Raw genomic sequence first — 20,594 nt, forward strand, 5'->3', positions numbered from 1 at the left:
CCACCTTGTGAAAAGAATAGTTTGGCATCTTTTTCCTGTCTTAAAAAGCATGTGCTGTTGAGACAGGGTCATTTTGGACCAGAATTTCACCACAGGTCAAAGCTTGTCTTTCCACACTTTCATGCTTCAGGGAGCTCATATAATTACCCGTGTGCACTAGCATTGTGTGCGTGTCTGTGTGAGAGAGAATGAGAATGTAGGGTATCATAACACTGATGCAACCTTTGGCCCTTTGACCTTTGCTGTGCTTTGTGTTGCATTAGTTGCTCTCTAGCTGATCTCAGAGATATGTCAACATTTGCACTGCTCTGTCCCTGCACAGGTTAGAATGAGCTCAGTGTATTTTTGGTACCTTTTATGACATCTTGTTCCTCCCTTACAAAAAAGTATCATGGTTAAGTGAACGTAATATCATGGTACTTTGATATATACCATAGTAAATACTGAAAATGAATTATACTTCAAGGCAGAGTTTTTGTAACTTAGAATTTCTTATTTTATTTTATTTTTACATTTGTTTAGTTTTATATTTTTTAGGTACTTGTAATTATATTTATTAAATTTTAGGAGTACCAAAGTTTTTTTTTTTTATAAAAATAATAAATTAGCCCCACACCAACAATACCATGATACATGTTCAAAAAGCATGTGGTACTGTAGTATAGTACCTTTTTGCTACTTTTCTGTAAGTGTTGTCAAAACGGTTTACAAAAGACAAAATGCTCTTTTTTTTATATAATAAACCTACAACTTTTCAAACTCTCAAAAAACACTCCTGAACTTTAAATCTTAGCATTACTGATACACTGTTGTGCATGCACTTCATTGATTGCTGGTATAATACAATGAAAATGTATTATACAGATGTTTAAATGGCGTTTGTCTAACACTTTTCATAATTCATGACCTGTATTGATAAAAATCGCTCTCCCATAAACTATGAAATGGCCTTGGTGTTTTCAAAGTGTTCCAAACCACGAATGACAGATAATAATTTAAATAACACAATCCCAGATGTCATTGTGCTGCATCTCGGAGAACAGACGCTTTAAAGTGCTTCGGTTGTTCTCCCTCAACTGTCGAGTCTAAGACGAGGATATCATGAGAAATGCTCATCAACACGAGTTGGTGAATGGAGATTTGAAATGTCCCGCTTCTCGACCTGTAAACATTTACCCAGCAGCACTGTGATGAGAAGGACAAGCTGGGAGTCATTCACTCTTCCAGTCTCTCTGTCTTTTTGTCCAAGTCTAGCCTAGCTGGCTGCTGATGTCCAGGGCTTTCTGGTATACCTGGGTAACATCATCCAGATCACCCAGTAATGAGAAGCTGCCATTGTCTCCAGGGGAACCGGAGGGCTGTGAATGCCCTTTACACTGGTCTGAAGGCCCCTGAACCCAGCCATCTGCAGCAAGTCTTCAGCCGACAGCGAGCCCCGGATGTTGGGTTTGGGAGAGGTGGGAGGCCAGTCCAAACAAATACTGGAGAGACCCGTCTCCTCGTACAAGATGCTAGATGGTCTGCTTTGGCTCCGTGAGATGGTTGATTCTGCCGAGATCTCCCCATGGACTCCCACGGCACTGTGTGTGGAATATTTCCCATTACGCTTCAGTATACCTTTTCTCCCGACAGTCCGTTTGGGCGGTGAGCTGTTCGGAGGCTGCACAGTAGCACCCCCTAACAGTTCGGAGGACTCGCTGCGCTCCGGCGAGGAGTAATATCCAGACTCACGCTGCTGATTATTTTTCAGAATGCCTTTCTTGGGTAACATGGACACTATTTTGGCTGGCGAGCCACCCAGTGTCTCCTCTCGCTCTGGACTGGAGCTGGACTCGATGTCTTGGTAGCAAATGGACCGCCTGAGCTCTACTTCGCACAGACTCTGGGACCGCTGGTCTCCACTGGTCGCCGAGTCTTCAGGATGCTCTTTGGTCTCTTGAGGCCTGGCTTCTCCTCTGCAACAACCCACATCGCACCATCGTTCTCCTTCATGGACTTTCTCAGACGCCGGGCTGGAGTCAAGGCTGTTGTGACATTGTTAATGTTACCAGGCTCTGGGCATTGAACTTTGCCTGAACTTTTGACCTCGGTGCGGTTTCTGCCAGTCAATGAAGCGGGCCAGCATTGGCGAGCTGTTTTCCCTTTGTGTTTGACAGTCGCATACGCTGGTTTTCCAGCCCCAGTTCACCCACCAGTGATTCGCAATGTCCTCAACTGTAGCCCTGCGATCTGGATTAACCATCAACATCCAGCGGATCAAACCACGAGCATCTGAATACAATGGAGAGATTTGAACTCACTCAGGAAACTTGGAGACATGTGGGTTAAGACGAATTTGAAATACCAATCAAGAAGACACATACAGTACCTGATGACTGTGGTGGTTCCCTGTATTCTCCATTGCTGATCTGGCGAATGAGTTTTTGGTGGTCTCCTCCATCGAAGGGCATTGTTCCGTAGACGAGAGTGTAGAGTAATACACCCAACGCCCAACTGTCAACCTGTCAAAACAACCCCACACTGATAAATTTGTCCACTGAAAATGTTTTTTGGAATTCTTTTGTTTGTTTGTCATAGTTTTTGTCTATGAATGTAGTCTATGAATTTAGCAATAGATTAAAAGGTTGTGTTATTTTATTCTCCTGCCTGGTCCATAAAGACAAATCTGCCTATATTTATAAACATCTAATCAAGATGTCATTGTACAGCTAATGTTTGAGAACAATAGGTAATCTCACATATATCTCCACAGAAACTGCCATCATAATTCCTGCTCATTATTTAAGAATTTCTCGTGCCCGACATCGTCTGACCCTGCTGCACCTCTGCTGATTAGCCAAGGGTGCAGGCCTGGAATGAGGAGGTTTTTAGGGGAAACAATGGCTGATTACAGCACAGGAAGCGTCCACTCCCAAACTCCAGACCTGTCTAACCCTGAGCAGAATGTGAGGAACTCTGTGATTGTTGGCCCTGATCCACTGATCTCTGACCAGCCAGAAGAACGCTGCCTTTCCCATGGTCTCCAGTTATGTAAGGAAGTCTGAGGGACCAGGGGGATCATTTTAGAATCTTGCATGTGTCATCATACATTAGAACCGAGAAAAAGTATGGGAATTTTGAGACAGACTTAGTGTTTGGCTATTAAATATGAGAAAAATGAAGGGGCTATAAGAATGCTTGATATGCTGAAAATAGCTTTGGGATTAGTCCCTCCTCCTTTTTGGCAAAGCGTTTGTTTGTCACTGGCTTATGGAGGATGTTGGGTACACTGACTGACTTGGCCTGTGAAGTGATTCCTGTGTGGGGAGTTTGGATGTGGAATGAAGGGTGGTCTTGACTCCTTCAGATATGAGTTGGAAACACCATCTCTTTCTCTTTCTCTTTGTTATCTGTTTTTTGTTCTATCTTATCTTTTGAGACAGGAAATAAGTGATTGTGTTTCCAAGCCCACATTTTTTAAAGGTCAAAAATGAAGTCCTCTTAAATGGCATTGTAGGATTGCATAACTGGGAAATATTAGTTCATAATGCACCTCTGGGCCTCTATAATGGTCGTCCGTTCACAATCTCAGGGGAAGCGTAGAGCGGGCTGCCGCAGAACGTTTGAAGAAGCTTGTCCTTGTGGTAGAGGTTAGACAAACCAAAATCTGCAATCTGGAATATAAAGCAGAGTCAGAAAAGGCTGATATTGAGAAACAAATGACTAGAGGAAAATCATAACAAACCTTAATGTTACCGTTGTCATCCAGGAGAATGTTTCCAGCTTGAGATCTCGGTGTACTACTCCGTTCTGTAAGACATCATCAAAAACATTGTTTTTAGATCAAATTCTTTCTCATAGGCATCATACTGTATAAATAAATAGCTGCCGGCTAGTTTTGTCATATATAATGTCCTACAAAACGTTGTAATGAACAATAAATACATTAGCTCTTGCTATTCTTTGAAGACAGCAATATGTTATGTAACGGAAAAGTGACATTTCTCTTCATCCGGTATAAGAACCCGACTGTCAAATGGCCTGATCTGTGTATCTCCTCCCTTCTTCTGGACGACCTCCTTGGAATCCCCCAGCTGAGTTGATGACATCATCATCCCAGCTGTATAGAAACAAAGGCCAAGCCAAGGCTGAATTTCCCCAGGGCGTTTCATTTTCCAGCTGACACGGCCCTGGGTACCGGCTGACCCTTTGTACTGATCTAGGAACGACATCTTCTGCATTAATCCTACACTTAATCTTTATAAAACTAGAAAAATATGCTCTAAAATGTGAAATAAAAGAGAAAACTATGAAGAATGTGCTGTGTGCTGGATCAATGTGAAAGGCCAATTTGAAGTATATCACTCTTGGAAAGTGGGAAAATTGGAGATGAGGAGAGGGTTTGGCATCAGGACAGAAGAACACAGCTGCTCTCTGGCTCCGCAACCTTTCGCATCGAGACATTCTTGGAAGTTTAGTTTATCCCTCTCATATCAAGTCAAGTCCTCCTTCATCCAGTAAATCATTTTATTTACTCTATAGAGAACTCATGTGCGACTGCACATGAACATTCCACAGATGTCAGTTGTTTTAGTTCCAGAGGCTGTGCTATATTGTAACTGTAGTCATGGTTAAAGGCTAAGTAACTTAGCTACATAAGGTTAAAGACAAGAAATGCAGTAGAGGATATATTTACAATATTCCTGTTGAAAACCAGCTAGTTTGCTGGCCTTAGCTGGTTAAAGCTAGTCCCCAAACCTGCCAAAACTTGTTTGGCTAGGTGCTAGGGTAGCTAATTTGATCTGAAAAGTGCAAAAATTATTTTCCCCTCCATAATATAGAAAACATTTGTATTAATTTTTTCACCTAGTTTGACCTTTATTACTTTTATGAAACACACACAAAATTATTTAGAAGAATGTTTCAACTGTTTTTGTGTATATATTGAAATTCAATGGGGTCCAAAATACCACCTTTCATTGTATGGACAACAAAACCCACATATTTCAGAATATCTTCTTTAGTGTTTCCAAGTAGAAAAGGTCAAACCGGTTTGGAATGACATGAAGTTCAGCAAATTAGTTTTTAATTTGCCTCACCACGTAGCTTCACCGGTTCCACCCTCACCTTGTGGCAGTAATGAACAGCAGAGACGATCTGTCTGAAGAAGTGCCTGGTCTCCCTTTCGCTGAGCCTTCGGCGCTCGCTGATGTAATCGTACAGCTCGCCCTTACTGGCATATTCCATCACGATCACAATCTTATCCTTATTCTCGAACACTGTGAATAGAAGCAAATACAGCAGCGGTCGATTAGATTACTCAACATCATTGCATTATAGGCATTTGTATGGTAAAGAGAGATTTCCATTATGTCCAGCTTTCTAGATTAAGCTCTCTGTCACTGACTGTTAACAGTTTGCCTCGAGCTTTTGTTGGGCCGCTGCCAGTACGTAGGAGTCAAAATCTCCAACGAGTCTGGCTTTAGTCAGTGTCAAAGTGATTAGGAGCTGTCTTTGCAAGCGAGACCACAACTGTTAACTGGTGTTAAGTGCAGAGAGGAAGTGAGATTTGGTGTACATGATCTTGGATGGTGGCGTAAACATTCCCGTTCTAAGAAAAGGTATGTGTTTTGCACAACACAGTATTCTTAGTAGCAGCTCTCAGATTAATAGCCATCATTTAAACCAATCAGAGAAGTGTTTATCTTGCAAATCTTGATGGAAAAAATAGGACCTCAGCAAATCTTTGTTTTTATTTTGCAGGGGAGTGAAGCTCTTGCTCCATTCAGATCCTCCTCCACCTTCTGCTGATACAGCAGGAGCATCTCTATAGTGACTCTTCAGTGTTTACTGCCCGGAGGCTGGTTGTCACAGTGATGGCCAGTGGACCAAATAGACAACGAAGGATCCTTCTGATCAGGTGGGTTTCATTTGGCTCTCATGGTGTCACTTTCAACAACATGTGTATGTGGACACCTGCTGAATGTCTAGGACAAACCAAGCTTGTTGAAATAACCTTCGAAAACCAGTTAAGTTCATGTTCAAGACATTGAACGCAATCCCAAACCAGCGCTAGAAGTTAGCACTGAGTAATTACCTCTCTCGGCTAATCCGTATTAGACACAGGAGACTGAACGCTCTATGTTTTGGCACCGCCTCTCAGACCGATCCAGGGTCAGTAACAATGGCCCTTGGCTGAGAGTGCGGCATGAGTCCACAGCCGTGGAGTCTCTATCTGTCAGCGTGGAGATAAAGCAGCTTTGTCAAGTCTTTGTTTTGAGTATCACGTTCAAGGCATGCTGCGCTCGGGGCCTAATTTGATGGGTTTTTGATTTATGTTCTGAGAGGCAAAGCTACATGTGTGGGACATTTTAAACATGCTGATTGCTGGACTGTAATGACTTTAATGCATTCGCTTCATCTCCATTAGAGAGTTTATACCCCTAACAACATTGTTGCCTGATCAACACCCTTGGGCTAGCAGGGCGCAGTCAGAATGCATAAATAAAACATGAGGGCAACTGATCGAAAGATGATTGGATGTTGAGAAAAACCACGCTGGGCAGCAAAGGGTATGGAGTTGACACATGTTGAGAATCAAAGTGAAGGGTTTTGTAGACTTTTGATGTGTGCTCGGTTTCTGAATACATGAAGTGGAGTTGTGGTGTCTCAGTGAGAGTGTTTTAAGATTAGCGGTGAGAAAAAGACCTACCTTCGTATATAGAGATGATGTGTGGATGACGGAGAGAAGACATGATCTCAATCTCTCTGCGAATGTGCACCATGTCTTGTTCATCTTTAATCTTTTCCTTTCGGATGGATTTAATCGCCACCTGAGAACCAACAAACATGTTAAATCAACTCTGAATCCTACTTGAAGGACATCAGCGTTCATGCAAACTAATATTGACGATTCTTTTGACTGGAGTAACTAGAAAATATTGATGGATTCCTGGTTTAGTTACTCAATTTTTCAGTTTGATTGAGCAGTATTGATGAGGGTCAAAAGTTGCAAAAACTCTGACGGATGATTTTTGTGTTCCAGTGGCATCCTGGCTCGGGGATCATAGATCATAGAAACAGAAGAGCCTACTCCCTTTTATAGTGTCAAGTAGTTCACAGGAAAGTACTTCCTGTCTTAGGTGGTCAGGTGACCCACAACTTTGCTGAACACTCTTTTTATTTAACCTGCAGAGCAGTTTATTATAGTGGGTTTTAAAATGGACTAGGGTTATAATAGTTAACTAAAACTATTACATGAAATAAAATATAAAAAAACTTAAACTTATTTTGTGTCAGCTAGTTGCTAGGGCAATTTCATTTAGTTCAGCTTGTACTAAAATAAACTAAAATCTATATAGATCCATTTAAAAATTTATAAAAACAAAAAATTATAAGCAAATTATAAAAACTGAATTCAACTGAATTCAAAATATTAACAAAAACTATAATAGTGTTTCTTTTATAATACAATATACATTATTTTGGACTAAATTTTGTACATAATGTTGATTACATTATGGACTAAACAACATAGTACCTTCAGAATAATGCGATAAAATACAATAAATGTAATTAAAATGAATAATATAATATTGTACGGTGATAATATGCTTTAATTATTATGAACTACGTTCTGTATATAGTAATTTAAAAGACAGCATAAATCATATAAATTATTTTATTACTTATAGAAAGCATTGCATTTATTACAGTACTTTTTTTTTTTTTAAGTTCTGGAGAGAGATGTTTTTCTGGTAAGCTGAGGGAGTCTAGATCAGGAGTTAGTCGCTTAACCTTGTGCGAAAATGGGTTTCTGTGGAGGTGAATGGCTTTTTTGGTAGAAGGCGCACCACAGAAGTTATTTTTAAATGTCCCATTTACCAGCTCCCAAACAGGCTCTATCATAGAGATTTGTCAGTGCTCAAAGGCCTGCTTTCAAAGAACCTGTTTTTTCATTTTTACATATTTATTTATTTATTTTTAGATAATGCAATGTTATCTCTAGCATAAACCATTTTTGCTGGTAAATTAATTGTATTTTCTCTATATCTCAAAGTCTTATCCTTTATATCCATGCTTGAGGATGCTGAGAAGATTTCTGCCTGGCCAAGTCTGAGTGGTCATGAGGAGGGATTAAATTTGCAGGAAGTTTGCAGCCTGTTCCTTCACTGACTCATAAAACACCCAGAAGGGGAAGTGGTGCTGACAGAGCTGACTTCCTGTCCACCTAGTGCAGTTCACAACCCCGATATACTGCCAACCCAAGCCTTTTAGGGGCAAAATTGTGTTCATGCAATGTATTGTTTTATTGTCTGATGACATATAGAATGCATGCATTGCATGTTACAGCCTTATAAACGACTTATGTAATGCTCATAGTACAGAGCTTGTGATAAATGTGTTTAACTTGCCACTTGGATATGATCTGTCTGATTAGAATCTGGTGTTTGTAACTAGGATGGTGGATGGGCTTAAAAAGGCTGTAAGATAGAGATGTGAGTGTTCAGAGACACTTTAGTACCACAATGCGATATAATGTCTTATCCTCTCAAACTTTACCCTAATTACAGTGAAAGCATAAACTCATTAAAACTGCATTGCAGCAGACGGGCACTCAGGTGATTTTTTGATCTAGCAGAAGGAAGCGCACATGGTTGAGTGGTATTGTTACTCAGCCTGTGGCTACAGATCATTAAGCCAACCTGTGTTTGATGCCTCTGCCAGCTGGGTGTAGGCTTTGCTCTTCTCCAACCCCTGGCTAAAACTGAAGCCTTCTTATTGTCTAGACCTAGCCTGAGCCTCACACAACAGCTGTGTTGTTTTACCTGTCCGCCGTTTAAGGGGGAAAAGGGAGCACTTTTACTCACCAGAGCACTCGTGCGGAACAAAGTTTTGGAAAAATGCGCCATAAAAAGTTGAACAATAAAGGAGCAAAAAAAGAAAGCCTGTTGTCACATTTGTTGTTACTTTCCAACTTCCTCTGCCTTTTCCAACTTTCTATGTCTCCAGACGAATACTAGTGTTCTTTCAGTAAAAAAAAACCATATATTTTTAGATTCCTTGGCATAACCACAAAAATGAATTTCAACTCAACCCTCGTTTTTTTTTTTTTTTTTTTGAATGAGCCAATTCATAAACACTAAAATTCTGTTTCGACAATATAGCCATAAGATATATATATAAAAATATGCATGTGAAAATTATTTTAGTGTGGAAAAAACACTAAAGCTTTCCATTATCCCATTTTACTTTGTTGTCAAGCATGAAGCACATGCAAAGAGTCAAAATAATTGTTCTGGTTCAATTCATCCCACAATGTTAAAAATTCTTTCCTTTGCTAGCCTGAGTCATGCATTCCTAGATTCAGCCATCGGTTCATTCAGACAATGGACTGTGACTCCAAAATTTATCAGTTTGTGCAAGCTACTTTATCAGCTGCCCCATCTACAATGTCTACCTGTCTTTTTTTAATCATTGAACCCCCATTAAAATAACAAAGTTCACAAAGCAAACGACTGAAGCTCATTCACAAATGTGTTTTTAAATGTATATGCTGGAACTTATTTTCCTGCTGCCAAAGTCATCACCGTGCAAACACTTGAGTTTATCTGCACCCTTCAGATTTAGAGTTGGTCATTGACACTGAAAACACAACCAGTTGTGTTGGTCTCCACAGAATCACACTGTCTAATGTTTCTGTCTAGTCGGTCGGTGCTAATTCTGAGGATATGCTCTTAAAGTGGTTCCATTATTAGGTTACCATGTCCCGGACGTGACTCTGAGAGCATCCTGCGCTCAAGCAGCTGTTGACATAAGGCCACATTTTTCGCCCACAGCTCTGACCCACTAGGTCTATATCTGCCCCACTCAAGATGCAGACCTGTATAATGGGAATAATGTGCTGACCTAGTTCCAAAACAGAAGTGGTTTATCCTAGTGGTTTTTCTCACTTGCTCTACAGATGTCTTGTCTTGCAATGGTGGTGTATCCAGAGTAATACGAAAAGGAGCTTCGGTTACTTTCAACATAAACATACCTCTCGTGCTTTGAAACCTTTGACCTGCTCAGCTCCTATATGACCTAAATGAGCTGACCCCTGTCACTGAGGAACGGAAGACAGCACTTGCCCTGTGAAATTGTGCATGTAATGATGGTCATTAAGAGCTCATTTACTTTTACCAATGTTTCAAAGGAATGTTTAATTAAGTCGACTGATAGCAAGTGAAACACTCTGTTCTAATATCTCTGTTCAATGTCATAGGACAATGAGACGAAGTGGAAACATTCTCATCTTCTGCTTCGCCATGATGACTCTTAAAAATAAAGGTTCTCTGTTGACATTGATGGTCCTACAAAGAACCTTTAAAATCCATGGAACCTTTCCATTCCACAAAAGGTTCTGTGGAAAGGTTCTTTAGATTATTAACATGTTCTTCTGTGGCATCACTATGAAAACCCCCATTTGGAACCTTTATTTCTAAGAGTGATGGAAAAAAAGACTTCAATTTGACAAGATGCAAAACTCATTTAATTCTTCTAAAACCAGATTAACTGGTTCATGGAACAAAATTTGCATTTTATAGCTCTGTATTTTCATACCAGTTTATCTCAAATAATTTTACAGTAGAATAAACACCTGAAACTAAGTTGGTACCAAGAACTTAATAAGATCTCTTGAGGTTTGAAAGAGCTATCTTGGAGTCATTGCATGTTGGTCAACTCACCACTCGTCCAGTGTGCCTCTCTATGGCTTTCTTCACTTTTCCATATGTTCCTCTCCCGAGCGTCTCGAACAGCTCGTAGCGGTGCTTCAGGTTGTGTTTGTGGTGATGCTTCTTCACGCTGGACCCACTCCGTACACCGATAGAGGCTGGCATCTCTCCTCCGGGATAGTCCACCGGTAGAGGCTCACTTTCACTCCCTCCGTTACTCCCTAACTGGGATGATTCCGTTTCCATGGTTTCCTCGGCGATGTGTCCGTATGCTCGATAGACCTTGAGATCGCCCTTTATAGAAGGTCAAAAATATCCCGCACTCGGTGTTTAGTCGTTATTTAAATGGGGTCTGGGATTTGAAGGGGGCGTCTTAGAAGAGCGACCCGTCACTCATTCATCGGTGAAGTGCTCGTCTCAAATCTGCGCCAGAAGACTCCATGCTTTACCCGTCCATCCCACTACCGGCGTGTTTCTCCTCCCCTCCTCTTCCCTTTTCTCCAGAGTAAAGACTACAGGAATAAAGAATGCAGCCTGGATGAAGCCAGAGGCGGAGTTAGAATAGAAGTGCAGGTCTCTCTCTCTCTCTCTCTCTCCTAATGGAATAATGGAATAATGACATAATGGCGTCACGGAGAACACTTAATTGTATTTTATTAGGTTTTGTCAGTGCTTTCCCTTCACCACCCTCTCTAAATTATTCTTCAATTTAATGTGCTTTATTGGGAAGTAGGCTAACTGTACATTTCTATGACTAAAGCATTTCCAGTTGCATGTAATAGCCTATGTGTTTTGCAGCAATTAATAGTTCAACAAAATATTTACAATATAACAATAATAATAATAATGATAAATGTCTGAACTGAGTAATGAGCAACAGTATAAAAAATGCTTGATATGATTTACATGAAGTGGCCTATAAGCTAAAAAAAGAAAAAGAAAAAAGGAAAAAAAGGAAAATAATGTGAAGTGAAAAGAAAAGAAACGAAAGTAAACAGACAAGAGGGGGGATTTTATTAGCATTATTAGCATACAAAATGTAATGTAAGCTCCAATTAAATAAATAAATAATATCACGTGGATTAAAAAAAATAGCCTACATAAATACACATAAATAAATAATACATTAATGAACTTTAAGAATATGTACTATAAGTAAGCTAAGCTATTTGTTTGGATCTTTTGTGTAGCTACTTCCTATGCTGATGTTGACTAGGTTTAATGCATTGCAGGGCAGTAATGGCATTTCTAATGAAGAATCTCTGGTATGTATTTCCTTGAAATCCACTAGTCATAGCTTCATATCCTTAATGTCGGGTTGTTCTTCTGTAGTCCACCGCTTGTGTTTGTTTGTGTTGCGATCCTAAACTTTGGTAACTCTCAGGACAGCAGCAAACATTACACACAGTGAGCAAAATATGGCTCAGCAGCGCCCTCTAGCAACAGCACGATATTTCTTCGTCTGCCATATAGTGGGATCATTTGGAAGTACTGCCACCATATGGAGGCAATAAAATAGGTTGTGTCCAGAATGCGTTTCTGAAGTGTGTGTATTGTGCACAGGATACTTAAGTTTGGCAAAACGGTTTGTATGCAACCGTTCATCTTGATCTCAAGACTCCTGTGTGACAGTGCGGTCTATGTATGTGTATTCTGCCTTATTTAAAAACAGTATTGGAACTGATGACATTTATACCCTCAACGTTTCAAACAGTAGAATTTGTTGTTATATGGCCTTACTATATTTGTCACATGACCTCATTACAAGATATGATGTCCTTCATCCATTATATACTACAAATTGAAGGTCAAGTTCTTAAGGATTGTTTTGCATTTTAACAAATAAGTCATCCTGATATTATAAGCATGCAATAGCATTGGCATACTTTACTACATTCGCTAGCAATAATTAGAGTATAATAGCCACAGATTTTCATGGAATTTGATTTGTCACTAGAGGTGGCTGTGGGGTAAAGAAAAAAAACGTGTATTTCAACAATTCAGCTAAGGGTAATAAACAATAAGTGCATTAAAGATAAACATCATAACTGAAAAAGCTCTAGTTTGATAGTTTAGGGCCCATACAGTAAATGTTTACACGGTCTTTAATTTGTCACAGAAGTGGATCATTGTCCTCTGGTATTCCGGGCTAGGTTTTGATGGACAGCCCCTATAAAATCAGATATGATGGCTAATGTATAGCTGATGTTACCAACCAGAGTCAGTCTGAGAGTTGAGCATTCTGGGATTTCTCAGTCAGATGACAAGTAGGCAATACCTCTTCTACCCTAAAAGATTAAAAAGGTCCTGATTTGATCGCTAGAAGACCTTGGGTGTCATTAGCTGTTATTACATCAGTCAGATCTGCATTAATTTAATCCTTGTGGTGTACAGGAAATGAATAATCATGGTTTCTGAATGTACTGTGACTGGTGCTTACTGTCTTGCCTGTGACACGGCACGTGTTGTACATTACTATAACATTCTTGATGTTCCTGTATATTTCCATTTCTGTCATCCTAGATTAGTGGTTTGTCTCAAGGGTTTGTGTCATACACACTAGCCACATATTCAGGCAGTCTGGAGATGCAACATTTTGTTAGACTTCACATGAAAGCCGTAGTATTGAGTTGCATATTAGTGTAAATTACAGTAGCAAATATATACAGTCTATCCATATATTATCTCTGACAGAGCTATGAAGGGGAATGCAATGTATGGTAGTGACTTTCAGATTTCCTACACTACCAGTCAAAAGATGTGCATATACTGTACTTGTTTCTAATTCTGAATGTTTCTAATTCTGAAAAATCAATCAATAAATAATATATTATTATTATATTATACATTTTGTTTTAATCAAAATACAGCAAAAAAAAAAAACAGTAATATTGTGAAATCGTTTTTGTACAATAACTGTTTTGAATATTTTATTTTGTATGTTTATATATAAAAACAATTATATATTTCATAAATGTAATATATAAATAATATATTTCATATTTCAATGTATTTAAAAACTATAATTCTTTTTCTGATGAATAGAAAATTCATAACAGAATATTTTTGAAATAGAAATACAAAGAAGTTTCTCTGTCTTACTATCACTTTTGATTTGATGAATTTTTTTTTAAATATAAAATAACATGTATTTATTTTAAATACATTTATTAAATACATATTTTAAATAAATATATATTTTTTATAAATATATACACACATTACACCCCAGTGGAATTCGTCAAGCAATGTATATAACCTCAACTATTGTTAAAATTTGGGTGCAATTTCATATTTTAATTGAAATTTTTATGAGAGTAACAAAGGCAATCATTATATTTATGCTTGATATCAAATTTATCAGTACAAAGTCATGTCATACTGTATAACAACATCATTATTCTAGTGTTACTGTATGGCAGTGGCCTCACCCTTAAAAATAAACTTTGTTTTGCCCTCTGACAGAGTCTCTTAGTTCCAGAGACTGGCGAGACCTGAGCAGTCTGACATGTAGATGAATGGATGAGCATTGTGCAATACACACACAGGCCTTCCTCAGTGTCCAAACATACTCACACACCCTGCAGGCACACAGAAATGTCCAGATATGCTGATCTACATTTTTCTATTCTTACATTTAAAATGATTTCTTACATCATTTAAATACGTCAGCAATCTTGTGTCCTGATTTTAAAGTCCACATGAAATGGCTTGTCAGATGCAGTTTTCTTTCATATTTCCTGCTGAAATGTGGGCGGGGCATATCAAAAATATTTTTTTTATAGATGGCCAACAGTCTCGAGTCACGTCACAGCCACAGCCACAAACCATCATGTGTCGAGTCGGTTGCAGATAATATTAGAAAGCATTTAATATGACAAAATGTCCAAGATTTATGAATACCTTTTATCCAAGAAGAGAACATCTATAAATTTGGCAAATTTTTATGCATGTACGATCATAAAACTAAAAGACATGGACTAAAAGCTACAAAAGTCAAATTTTGGGTTCTTGCGGTCCTTACTATGGTTTACAAATAATGCAGTTTTTCAAAACAGAACTAGACTTTTTCCTCCTTGAACATGACAGTGCACCTGAATCTGTGACACATGGTCTGGTAAAATGGTAGAGTTCAGGCAGAAGCACAGGCCCCAGTAGTCTAACTCTAGTGTAATTCAATGCCTTTCTGTCCTACTGTATGAAGATTAAGCTGTCATTACATGCAGAGAGAACACACAACTCCCATCCAGATTGAATTAAATAATTATTAATCCCAAATGCACGTGCAGGTTTGCCTAGCCCAAATTAGTGATGAGGGAAATGTTTGTTCAGCACATTACGTGTTTGTTTGTTTTTGTATTATTATTTTCTTTTGGCAAAGTAGATAAAATAAGAGATAATGAAATCAAATTAAAATGTAAAATATGTATTAAAATATGACTTATCCATAAATACTAATAAAATGCAACAAAATATGCAACATAATACATTGACAATTATAAAATGATTTAACATTCGACACACACACACACATACACACATATATAAATAAATAAATAAATATATATATATTACAGAATTATTTTCAAGCTCCAGTGTTGTGTAGTGGGAAGTGTGGTTGCAATACCATTTTAATGTTTCATTCAAATTCTTTAATAAATACAGTAAACATTGTGTCTGTGCTGAAGAATCTACAGTTTTAATGTCTTTTTTTTTTTCTCAGTTCATTCAACGAAAATTTGCTTTCTCACTGATCAAATTTGAAAACATAAAATAACAACATGATTAAGAGGAGTTTGACTTATTTGGAATTATAAATATTAAGTACTTGGTACATAGAAAAATATTTTAAAGAATGAATTGACTTCACAGGAAATTTCCTGTAAAGAGGCTAAACAATTTCTCCCTCTCCTACTAAATATGTTTTTGATAATTATAGCAATACATTGGTTTGGAGTACTAGAGTATGAAGCGATGCAGAAAGTCAGGTTTATTGACTGGGATCTGGTGAAGTCTTAACGGATGGTGCAGAGTTGAAAATGCTTGATATGTTGGGACCAGCATTTGTCCATTGTGCTGTCCATTAGTGCAGGTGAAAGGCCATTGTTTTTTTTTTATTTGTTGTTTTTTAATCTAACAGTCGTGCTCAGGTACGATTCTGCACTTAAGAATCTTTAGATAGTTCTGGACTTTGTTCGAATCACGGCGAAAGCAGTACAGGAGCTCATAGTTGCTCATGGCCTCTCCGCTGTCAGATATAGGAAGCATGGTTTCTGCTGCAGACAGCCCTGTCACAGAGTTGCCAAGCATTCCCAGTACTCTCATCTGACAGAGGACGAGACAGAAAAAACAATGAATGAATCACAGCGTTCTTCACAAACAGGGTACAGAAAGTTCACTAAATGTTTATTGTCAACCACAGCAGGTCTAAATATTTTTATTTTTATTTTACTTTTTTCCAACCCTGTTCCAATGTTTGATTAATTGGGATTGTTAATTAATTGTCATAAAAATATCACCTAGTAGGAACCTAAGAGTTTGAGACCAAATGTTGGTTTTGTCATTGGTTAAACTGTACATTTCCCACTAAGTAAAGAAAATATTTATTATATGAACTTTTTTTTTTTTGCCTGCAAATGGAGAAAATTCATATAGAAATTACATATGTATATATATATATATATATATATATATATATATATATATATATATATATATATATATATATATATATATATATATATATATATATATATATAATGCATAAAAAAGATTTAATTAATTAAAAAATTAATTAAGATAAAATGTGTTTAATTCCAGCTACTCTTCACTAACATTTATAATTTTATATTCAGTGATAGTTGATCCAACATACCTAATACTCACAACAGAAAACATCTCTTATGCTGAGTATGAATAGTATTAAAACCAAAGATCTTGTGGAAAGTGCCTGCAGTAACTTATGACAAAACATACTCATAAAAAAATTCCTGCTTTGATGTGACTCACCTTCTCAGCTACTTTCTCCACTCCTTTCCTCAGCTCATGGGCCATGTCACCCATCTCCAGGGCTTTGTTACTGCTGAAGCTGTTGAAGTCCTGCTGGTGAGCCATGCTCTGGTGCAGCTGGAACAGGGGGTCCCTCCAAGCCATCAGCAGTTTAAGAATCACCTCTGTTAACTCTTCACGCTGACACACAAGAATTAGAACCACAGTTATGACAAGAACAGTATTTGATGTCTCATTTCTGATGGCTGATTCGAATGTTATACTCACAGCTAGTTTCTGTGCATTCTCTTTGCCGTTTGGAGTCAGTATGCTGGAGGTGTGACACTTGCGGTAGATCTTTCCAATAGAATTTTTGCTGGGAAGGAAATACTGTTCCTTTAGACAAAAAGAAAAAGAGAGAAGTTTGCAGATAGTTAATTAGTTTATTAATTTAAAAATTTTATATAAATATATTTATATTTAAATGTTAAAATGAAATAATAATGTATCATTCATTCAACTTTTACATTGTATATAATTGATCAAATTGATTTATGTACTTTTAAAATATCAAAAATATCTATTATTATTTAAGTTCAAACTGTATTAGCAAAAGTCATTAATTTCGAGTTTTCATTATGTATTTTAAATATCTTAAAAGGCTAATATTATTTTAATTCACACTAGATGATACGAAAATTATACATTCTGTTGTTATGCATTTTATTATGCACTATATCTAAAAAAAATTGTCAGATGCACTTAAAATATTTTTTTAAATGTCTATTCTTATTTAAACTAATATTTTATATATATATAAAAAAGTTAATTTTGCTGTTATGATTTTATGAATGTTTTGATGCATCTTTAAACATCTGAAGTTTATATTATTTTAATTAAAATAATGTTATTTTAATTAACAAAAAGAGTTTTTGAATTGAATTTTGTTGCTATGCATTCTATTATGATAAATATCTAAAAAAATCACATGATATTAGCAAAAATAGATTATTTTATCTGTATTTTATATATATATATATAAACATTTCAGTCAATTTATGCTTTTTTTGTATGTAGTTTTTTTTTTATTATATATAAGTAGATTATTTAGTTTAGATAATTACTTCAAGTAATAGTAATACAAATTTGCAATTCATATACTGTGCATTTTGATATACAGGTACATTATAATTTTTTCTAAAATGCATTATTGCATTAAAAAATTTGGATACAACACTGTAGCATCTAGACAACATTTTACAGCCTCCTCACTTTACAAAGACTGTTGCATTAGAACATTTAGTAGAAGAGACAGATGTGACTCACAAACTCTGAGTGCAGATCGTTGGAGAGGCTGTGCATTCTGGCAGAGTGCTGAATGACCCTGTCGAAGAGATCTGCCAGGGACGGGACGTGACATCCTGATGGCCCGTGTGTGCAGATGGGCGCGGAGCTGACCCGGCTGTGAGGATCCAGGCACAGAAGTGCCACAAGCAGCACAGCCACTGCCCACAGAGACAAACCAAAAGAGAGAGAGAAATAGAGACATAGAGTAAGGGAGCACAGGGTTAGAGAAATTCAAAGTTCCTCCGAGAAAAACAGGAGAGTACATCCACAGATTGAAAAAGAGTTTCTGATTTCTAACTGTAGTCAGCCCTGATGGGCTTCAAAAGCTAGCGGGTCTCCTTGAATCAGAGCCTCTGTCAGTTCATAGAAATACCTTGCTTCAGGCTCCTAGACATTCTGAGAGGAGAGGAGTGGAGAGGTTGTGGAAAAGCAAGGGTCGGACTGCTATTTAAAGTGCCCAGAGTTTAGATGATGAGGGATGAATCTGCCCATTAAAAAGAAGGGAAGAACGAAGGGGGCGGGCATGAAAGTGTGCGTGCAGATGATGGCGTGATTGTCATAGTCCATCGTGTCCGTTCCTTCAATCAGATGGTGACTAATGTAGCTTTCCCCCACCAAAGTCCCTGAAGGCTGCACACTTCAATTTTGTGTTCTTACCTCTTTAACTCTCTCTTTCATCTGTCCTGTCATCTGACCCATGAGAGTAACCCGGGTGACTGGCATGCTTGCCTTCTGACATCCAAAACGTCAAAACTTGAAATAGTTATTGTAAGGAATAAATAGTAAGAGACAGAGATGGACTGGGTTGTCTTTAGAGTTTATAATTAATTCAGCTCTGTTAGTGTTCAGTAATGCACTGGAATAATTCCAAAAACTGGAAAAAGTCATACATTAAAGTAAATATATATAGTAAATAAAAAATATGCATTTCTTGCATCATAACATTAAATGGTGGTTAGAAATAAAGGAATTATTTATATTAACATGCATAAAATATTGTTATTATCCTATAATTTTTGCACTTGTACCATTAAGTTCTTAGAAAAAATTATATTATATTATATTATTGTCAGGTATTGGTAAGGGAGGAACTCAGGTGCAGACAGGAAGTGACTAAACACAGGATTTATTTAACAAAAAAGGGAAAACAAAAACCCACGAGGGGGAAAACACGGAGCAAGGTAAAGACTAAATAACTAAAACAGGACTGGACTAACAAGATAAACAAGGACTCTAAATACTAACTATAAACAAACACTCACGGTAATACAAACACTTCTTAAGGAACAATCACAGAGTGGAACAATCACAGGTACACAGTTGAGGTACAATCACAATGACAGGTACAAATCTCAATGACAATGAACCGACGCAAGACAGAGCACACTAGGAGATCTAAATAGGGGGAACAATCAAGACACGACAGGTGGCACAGATGGGACAATCAAGACACGACTAGGTTAACAAGGGGGGCGGGGCAAGGGAACGAGACAACACAAGCACATGGCCCAAAGACAAGGCCATGTGCTTGTACACAAAACACGGGTCTGCCATGATCCTGCCTCAAGACTAGGAAAAATCAAGGACACGAGGGCAGGATCATGACAGAACCCCTCCCTTAAGGAGCGGCTTCCAGACGCTCCTCAAGGGAACATCAAACACGGGACATGACTGACATGACGGACTGGGACACCGACACAAACCAACAAGACATGACAAATAATAACAATGGCAAACACGAATACACAATGGCCGGGTTAGGGTGGCAAATCAAAAAAAACAAACAGGGAAGGGGAGGAGGCGGGAGCACAAAGTTCATGGGGGACAGACCAGGGTGGGTGGGAGGGGTAGGGATCTTAGGAGGACAGGACGAACGCTGACGACGGGGGGTACGGGCAGGTCTAGGTGGTGAGGGGTGGGGAGGGGTCTCGGGACAACTGACAGAGGACATGACAGGAGCAGACACGGGACGCGGGGCAACACTTACGGGACGCGGGGAGACGACAGCTGGACACGGGGGGACAACATCTACTGGACACGGGGAGACGACAGCTGGACACGGGGGGACGACATCTACTGGACACGGGGGGACGACGACATCTACTGGACACGGGGGGACGACGACATCTACTGGACACGGGGGGACGACGACATCTACTGGACACGGGGGGACGACGACATCTACTGGACACGGGGGGACGACGACATCTACTGGACACGGGGGGACGACATCTACTGGACACGGGGGGACGACATCTACTGGACACGGGGGGACGACATCTACTGGACACGGGGGGACGACATCTACTGGACACGGGGGGACGACATCTACTGGACACGGGGGGACAACAGGACATGGGACATCTACGGGACACGGGGCAACATTCACTGGACACGGGGCTACATCAACGGGACACGGGGCTACATCAACGGGACGCATGACAACATCAGCTGGGCACGGGGAGACATCTACTGGGCTCGGGGGGACAACAGGACACGGGGAGACAACGGCTGGACACTCGGGACTTCTAGGGACAGGGTCTGGGGACACGACAGGACTGACGG

General features: G+C 38.7%; 1 protein-coding gene and 1 pseudogene across 1 annotated transcript; both read right to left on the reverse strand.

The window, feature by feature from the left end:
* Positions 1-995: 995 nt before the first annotated feature.
* LOC113074448 (NUAK family SNF1-like kinase 1) lies at positions 996-11,221 on the reverse strand (annotated as a pseudogene).
* Positions 11,222-15,827: 4,606 nt separating this feature from the next.
* On the reverse strand, positions 15,828-18,203 carry LOC113074447 (prolactin-like; the record flags this gene model as incomplete). The annotated part of the gene is made up of 4 exons (XM_026247293.1): positions 15,828-16,019; positions 16,704-16,883; positions 16,971-17,078; positions 18,009-18,203. Coding segments are annotated over 4 exons (675 nt in total), but the record flags the coding sequence as incomplete, so codon positions are not given.
* Between the last annotated feature and the right edge of the window lie 2,391 nt (positions 18,204-20,594).

Source organism: Carassius auratus, unplaced genomic scaffold (genome assembly GCF_003368295.1).
Source record: "Carassius auratus strain Wakin unplaced genomic scaffold, ASM336829v1 scaf_tig00014694, whole genome shotgun sequence".
Classification (NCBI taxonomy): Eukaryota; Metazoa; Chordata; class Actinopteri; order Cypriniformes; family Cyprinidae; genus Carassius; species Carassius auratus.